At 35.8% G+C, this 8,378-nt stretch overlaps 1 protein-coding gene across 1 annotated transcript in view; it reads right to left on the bottom strand.

Annotated features, from left to right (window-relative positions):
- Positions 1-6,494: 6,494 nt before the first annotated feature.
- LOC106882876 (N-acetyltransferase 9-like protein) overlaps positions 6,495-8,378 on the bottom strand; it is a 34,991-nt gene continuing 33,107 nt past the window's right edge. The window contains exon 7 of the mRNA XM_014933679.2: positions 6,495-6,977. Coding sequence (XP_014789165.1) covers positions 6,858-6,977 — 120 coding nt within the window. The 3' untranslated portion in view covers positions 6,495-6,857. The remainder of the gene's footprint in view (positions 6,978-8,378) is intronic.

Below are 8,378 nucleotides of genomic sequence, written 5' to 3'. Positions count from 1 at the left end.
ATATATGTATGTGTGTCTGTGTTTGTCCCCCCAACATCGCTTGACAACCGATGCTGGTGTGTTTATGTCCCCGTAACTTAGCGGTTTGGCAAAAGAGACCGATAGAATAAGTACTAGGCTTCTAAAGAATAAGTCCTGGGGTCGATTTGCTTGACTAAAGGCGGTGCTCCAGCATGGCCACAGTCAAAAGACTGAAACAAGTAAAAGAGTAAAAGAGTAAGTGAAGTTAACAGTTTTTGCATGGTTTTGAATGTCTATAGTCTTCCATGCTGCAATAGATGTTCTATAGTTATGTTACAGTAGCAAGTTTATTAAAAAAAACTACTGAAAGAAATTACTGAAAAAAATATGGTGAAGTGAGTAGTATAAAAATTTCTTTAATGATCAAATGATAATGACTCATTTTTCCTAGATAATTCTAACTGGCATGTTTCTTATAATGATTATACTAGCAGGGTTATTTTGAAGGAATAAATTATATAATTGGTATTTATTTCAAGGCGTTCATTATATAATCACATGCTGTTAGCACTGAACTATTGGTTCATCTACTTAATGTCAACTTATATCATTAAATGCATTTAAAGCTTAAGTAACCCCACTACACATTCACAAATTTTTAAAGTTAACATTTGAATTTGAATAAAGATAATAACAACAGCAACAACAACAACAATAATAATAATAATCATAAGGAAAAATTCCACTCCATAAAGATAAGTGCATAATCAATTGATATTAACTTTGGTTAGAAGCATAAAGACAAGAATGCTTGGCATTCAGTTTGAAATGTCAATATTGGTAGGTGATAAGTACATTTTATAATCTTAAGTCACCAACTTTTGTTGCTGTTGGGTATTTTTTCACAATAGTTTTTGTGGGTAGTTATGTTTTCATGAATGGTCATAATTGTAGTATTTTCACCAATAGAAATTAACTATTCTATTAGTGGTGAGCAAGCTGGCAGAAGCGTTAGCACGCCGGGCGAAATGCTTAGCAGTATTTCGTCTGCCTTTCATCCTTTCGGGGTCGATAAATTAAGTACCAGTTACGCACTGGGGTTGATGTAATCGACTTAACCCCTTTGTCTGTCCTTGTTTGTCCCCTCTGTGTTTAGCCCCTTGTGGGCAATAAAGAAATAAGAAGTTAACTATTCAACTATGAAATGAAGGTTGCACTTATTCTCAGCCAAGCAGAAAACAGCAAGCAAATGTGTCAGACCCAACAGTGTAGCACAAAAGTTGTTTAGCTTCCTGATTCTGACGGCTTGCCACGTTATTTCTAATTTAGACACAAGGCAACTAGTTTTTGTGGGGAAGGATTAGTTGATTGCATTCACCCCAGCATTTAATTGGAACTTTATTTTAACAGCCTTGAAAGGGTAAAAGATAAAGTTGACCCAGCAGGATTTGGACTCAAAAAGTAAAAAACTGGAACAAATAACACAAGGCATTTTATCTGATGCTTTAATAATTCAGTCAATTCACCACATTTAATAGTTGCTTCTAACATAGGCACAATGCCTAAAAGGTGGGAAGGAAGTTAGTAGGCAATCTTCCAGTATTACTTGACAATATCATTTACCTTTTTTTTCAGCCTAGCCTCTCTCTATATCTATGTCACAAGGAAATGTTACATGAGTGAGTGTCATCTACTAATACTCTTTTCTACTCTAGGCACAAGAAATCAGATCAATCCCAGTATGCAACTGGTTGATCCCAGGAGGATGAAACGCAAAGTCGGCCTTGGTGGAATTTGAACTCAGAACGTAAAGACAGATGAAATACCACTAAGTATTTCACCCGGTGTGCTAACGTTTCTGCCTGCTCTCTGCCTTGTCGTCTACTAATACTGAAAGATCACTGTTTAGTCAATTAAATTAATCACTGATTGAAGATCATTGATTAGTCAATGAGTCAACCACTGATTAGTCAATTAGTTGATTGCTGACTAGTCAACTAGTCAATTAAATCCCAGTACTTGATAAGTACTTTATTTTATTGGCCCCAAAGGAGTAAAAGGCAAAGTTAACTTCTGCAGGAAATGAACTCAAAAGATAAAGAGCTGAATAAATATTGCAAATACTGGGGTCAATTCACCCATTCTTCTCTCTCTCTCTCTCCCTCTCTCTCTCTCTCTCTCCCTCTCTCTCTTTCTCTCTCTCTCTTTTAGAATTGCCTGCACTGTGTTATGAGAAGGATATGAGAGACTGCTCAAAATATCCTTTCCTCCAAGACAAACACTTCCACTCCATTGCAGTCGAAGAATTCAGAACTAAGGTAAGAAGAGTATTGTACATGATGAATTATAAATAACTGAGTCAGAGCTAAAGTAATCAGTTATGTTCATGGAATTCAGTCAGAAAATCTTAATATCTGAGATAGTGGTGAATCTTCATGATTCAGTGATGAAGATCCAGTTGTTCAGTCAATTGAATTACTTGCTCCTGACATTAACATGTAAGAGGTTGAGCATCCCACAGGCATGTGTACCCTTAACATAATTCTCAGGCAGAATCAGTGTGGTACAATGCGTGTTAAAAGCTGATCCTTTTGAATTGCAGGTACAATTCACCCTATAGGATTTTTTACAGTTTCTGTCTGTCCAATTCCACTCACAAAGTATGAATCGACCTAGTGCTATAGAAATTGATATTCGCCCAAGATGCCACACAGTGGGACTGAAGCTGCTTGTGAAATAAATTTCTTAGCAATTCAGTTATACTGCACCAACACTGAGATAATAGTACAAATGTTAATGCAGTTTATTGTTAAAATACTTAAATAACTATTTCACTTATCCCATTACTTGAATAGCAATATAGCAACATATAGATTTGTGCATTTGATTTTTAAACATTATTTTCATATACTGCATTTCTGGAGATTGGGGAGTGGTAGATATAGATGCCAAAATAAATGCTTTGCAGTATTTAGTTTTGCCTCTTTGATGCCTCTGACATTTATAAAATAAACAACAAGTAAAGGCTGGAATCATTTTAATCAACTATACAGCTTCTCTACAAATTTGTGGACTTTAGCCAAAGTGAGAAATCAATATCCAACTTTGGCTGTAGTGGTTGCATATAAAATCCAGACAGTTATAAAAATAAATAGTAAATAAAAACAAAATTGCTGGATGAGATATTTAACATCCGCATATCTTTAACACTAATTAACTAACTATTTAGTTCATATTCATTCTTTTAATTATTTAGCTGACAGATGCTACAACGAAAAATCAGTCATAAGTCACTCTAGTTTGATATTATGCATAAGCACAGTTAGGTTCAACAGTATCAGAATTTACAAGTAAAGTTACATGTGATGGTCTAGCATTCTTGCAAAGGAGAGATTTGTTTTGCATCTGCTTAATACTAACAAAAATACCATATTGCAAATGTCTTCTATAAATAAATTACTTGTTACAAAATTATCTAAAAGACCAGTATAAATTCACTCATCGTTGCTACCACCACTGCCACTGCTGCCACCACCACTGTCATCATCATCATCATCATCGTTTTAATCCACTTTCTCATGGTTGCATGAATCGGACAGGATTTGTCAAGATGGATTTTCTACGACTGGATACCCTTGTCACTAACACTCAATTGTTTCTAAGAAAGCTAGTATTTCTCCATGAGTAGACATGTTTGCACAGAAGATTGGAAGCAAAGGACACCACTTGCATGATGGTGACACTCACTTACAACTGTTAAACGAAGTTGAAACAAGGAGGCACTAATATACACACACACACATGCATACACATATACATATGTATGTATGTATGTATGTATGTATGTATGTATGTTTGTATGTATGTTTGTATGTATGATGGGCTTCTTTCAGTTTCCATCTACCAGATCCACTCACAAGGCTTTGGTCAGTCTAAGGTGCCACACAGTGGAACTGAATCCAAAACCATGTGGTTAAGAAGCAAACTTTTTAACACACAGCCACTCAAGTGCCATTCCTTTAGTAATAAATGCAAAATTCAAAAAAAGAAAAAGAAAAGAGAAAAAGTATATATGCTGTAAAGTCAGGAAGTTATTAATATAAAGATTTCTTGATTCAAGACTAAAGAACCTTTTCTTTCTTACAATGATGTCCACATTTATGGCAATCTGAAGGAAGTAAGTTCATATCTCAAACTATAAACAAAGGTTTGAAATGAGTTATAATGATATGAGAATGTATTTATTGATTTTGATAAAAAATTATAATTGCAAACACATTTTGTTTTTTTCACTGCTTTCACAGATTCCCACAATTCTCTGCCACCATCCAATTCCATTATTATGAATTTGAATAGAGACCTTGAGTCATAGTGAATCTTTCATTAATTAATTACACAACCATGGATGCTGCTCCTATTGATGCATTGCAGTTACTCTCTTGATAGAGCTTGGTGATCCTGACTGTTGTTCTTCTAGGATTCCTCTGCTCAGCATCATTGTAAGGAGTACCATTGGCTCAGTTGATCTCTTCTGCTACCTCTTCACACTCCACCATGCTGCAGTCCCATGGTTTTGCCATATTCCTGGCAAGGTGGCCGAACAGGTACTTTAACTTGTCAAAGAGCAGCCTGTAACTATGTTGAGTGCAGTTGTCACTCTGTAAGGTATTTTCAAAATATCTGCATATCAGAACAAAAACTGTAAAACTAATCCAAATTAAATTCTCAAAGTCTGGATTAGTAATGAGATGAAATAAAAGATTATTTTTAAAATTCCATTGTAAGCAATGGTATTTTTATTAAAAAAACTGGCCAAGTTGTAAACATATTGACTCACTGACCAAAATGTAATGGTTTGTACCCAACAACTGCACAGTACAGCTTATCTTCTTCAAAAGTCATCATTTCCATTGTTAAGAATTCTTGAAACTCAAATTCTATTGCAAGATGCCCAAAACAGGACACATAGACACAGGTACCAAGTGCTTCCCTGCTTTGTTTTGTTTTCTGAACCCATCTTCCTGACATCCATCCTTCCATCACACTTTTAGCTGCAGTATTACCTCAGCTTCTCTATTTATAATAATTGTATGAGAGCAGAGGTGCACAAATTTCACCCCCATACTTTTGTGCTAGTAGTTTCCTCTTCTTTGAAGTCACTTCTCCATGTCACCCATCTTGCATTCTCAATATCATCCCATACCACTATTGAACACCATCACATATGAGCCATTGTCCTAACCCCATTTACCCTTATTTATCACTCTCTATATATTCACTCCTACTTACCTCTGATCTCCACCCTTATTACTCCAGGCACAAACTTGAACTGATAGCTCATCTAAGCTCTTCCTAATTAGTTGTGTTGTAACTTTTTTGTTACTTTCATAACATGGGCCTTCAATTTGATACTTCTGTTGCTTCTTTCCAAAGCATCTCCTTTACTTTCATCACAATTGATGATAATACTGCTACATCAACCATTGGGAATAACGTCTCCTGGTACTACTTAATTAACCATGTGGATGACTAACATATGTCTTACTTCACTGAATATTTTCTAAGTGACTTTCTTTGATGGTCCAGCTGCTTTCCTTGTGTTTATATCCTTAAGCCTTATGTTACTATATTTCTGTTGAAGTCACTGTCTTTGTTTCAATTAATTTTGAAAATTTTGAAGGATTTAATAAAGTAATTGAGATGGTGTTCAGAACAAAAATTATCATGAAATTTTGATGGAAGGTTTTCATATACATCTCTTTTTACTCTTTTACCTGCTTCAGTCATTTTGACTGCAGCCATGCTGGAGCACCACCTTTAATCAAGCAAATCGACCCCAAGACTTATTCTTTGTAAGCCTAGTACTTATTCTATCGGTCTCTTATGCTGAATCGCTAAGTTACGGGGACGTAAACACACCAGCATCGGTTGTCAAGTGATGTTGGGGACACACACACAAACATATACACGCACACACACACACACACACACACACATATATATATATATATATATATATATATATATATATATACAATGGGCTTCTTTCAGTTTCCGTCTACCAAATCCACTCACAAGGTTTTGGTCGGCCCGAGGCTATAGTAGAAGACATTTGCCCAAGGTGTCACACAGTGGGACTGAATCCGGAACCATGTGGTTGGTAAGCAAGCTACTTACCACACAGCCACTCCTGCGCCTTAAACAAGAAATTTGTATCATAAGACAAAGGACTGTCTCAGGTTGATTGGTATCAAAAAGATTAATTGCACCTTTGACCATATAGCTGTCAACATCAATAGCTGTTTCCCTATTGGGTCTACTTGGCATAGATCCTCTCCATAGATTCTCCTCATTCAGTAATGCCATCCATTCCTTTTCCTTCTTGGTGCCCATGAAAGTAAGTGTGATACTATCATTTTGTATACACTTTTCTCCAAAGATGTCTTGATTCCCAGAGAACAGAGCTGTGTGAAAATATATGCTGCATCAACAGATGATAACTGAAAAGAAATAACTACACTGCAACAGCTCAATGCAATATTACATTTCTCCTTTTATGTTTTATTTATTTCTATATTATTTCCTTTAGAAAAGTAATAGTAAGATGTTATGTGTAGAATGGAAAATAAACCAGAAATTTCATTAGCAAAACTTAATCTTCATAAAAAAGTCATTGGAAATATTGTGAGACTCAACTCACACACAGTGGCAACAATTATAGATGAATTGATTTCTTACATAGGTACAAGGCCTCAGACATATAAAGATAGAGAAATGAGAATATGTGATTTTTATGCCTTTCTTAAAAGCATTTTTGATATAAATGAAGTGAAATGGCTTCAACTAGCAACTGAAGTTTTTTTTGTGAGGAAAGTTTTCTCTGACAGTCACAATATTTATGATGAGAGATTAATTCTCATTCCAAGTGATTGGGATTCTTGCCTCAAATACTGAAGCACTTTATCTGTTACAGGTAAAGAGAGAGTTATTTCTTGAAACGCACTGCTGCGAGATTCCTGGAAAGCAAAAATAATTAAAAAATTGTAAGACAGAGAGAAAACATTGCACTTTTGATTCACATTATAATATTTTTATCATTTTGTCATTTTAACTTGAAAACAACTTACACTCATTAAAATTCTCCTTCTACTGGCCTACAGTCAAACTTTAAATTTCTCTCTTCTACCATTACTACTGGCTAAACAATATAACCCACTCAACATTTCTGCAACATTAAACAGATGAAAAACAACCTTCTTTAGAGATACCAAACTGTCATTTCCTACAGAATCTGATACCTATTTTTCCCCATGATATAAACCACAGTATGTATAATTAAGGATCTAAGTAAAAATTAAAATGCAAGGTAGACATGAACCCATGAATTATGGGCTAGTTAACCAATAAGATGGTACAAACATGAGGTGAAAGTATTATAAGTCTTAAATAAGTTGACTATATGAAATGTTATACCATAGTAAAAAATACAATGCAAGGTTTTGTTGGTGAGACTCAAATTCTAAATTGTCAGTCATTTTAACCACTCAGTCACGATGGCTCCAATTTCTCTTATTTGAGTTTTCAAAATGTCATCATCATCATCATCATCATTTAATGTCCGCTTTCCATGCTAGCATGGGTTGGACGTTTTGACTGGGGACTGGCGAATCAGATGGTTACACCAAACTCCAATCTGATCTGGCAGAGTTTCTACAGCTGGATGCCCTTCCTAATGCCAACCACTCCAAGAGTGTAGTGGGTGCTTTTTGCGTGCCATCGGCACGAGGGCCAGTCCGGCGGTACTGGCAATGGCCACGCTCAAATGGTGTTTTTTATGTGCCACCTGCACAGGAGCCAGTCCAGCGGCACTGGCAACAACCTCGCTAGACTGTTTTTGAGGCAGTGCCGAAACTTTTGCAAAGTGATGTCTTTTACTGCCTCCATATTTTTTCGTTCACTTTTTCCACATCTGCAAATTCCATAGCACCAGCTTCAGTCACCAGTGATGAAACTTCAAAAAACAGGTCCGGATCAACTTCCAACTGTTCTTTCAGTCCATGACATGCATTCAGTCATCACTGCTTTTGATCTTCTTTGAGCAAGTGAGGCACAAATTTTGCTGCAACTCTTTTCATTCACAATTCCTCACTCAAAATTCGTGGGTAGGAGCTCCAGGACACACCAGTCATATCAATTGTTTAGTGATTATCTGCCAAGATCAGTACATGAATTTTCATGTTTTCATTCGTTTACACTTTTATTGCCTTCACGGGTGCCAGTCATCGAATTTGGTTCAGTTTCGATCTCACTTGCCCCAAGTGAATAACATAATATTGCAAAATTCCAGTTTCTTTTTGGTACCCCTTCGTATCTATCTATCTATCTATCTATCTATCTATCTATCTATATATATATAT

Source organism: Octopus bimaculoides, chromosome 1 (genome assembly GCF_001194135.2).
Source record: "Octopus bimaculoides isolate UCB-OBI-ISO-001 chromosome 1, ASM119413v2, whole genome shotgun sequence".
Classification (NCBI taxonomy): Eukaryota; Metazoa; Mollusca; class Cephalopoda; order Octopoda; family Octopodidae; genus Octopus; species Octopus bimaculoides.
The sequence above is the reverse complement of the archived record's forward strand: the minus strand, read 5'-3'. Positions and strand labels throughout refer to the sequence as shown.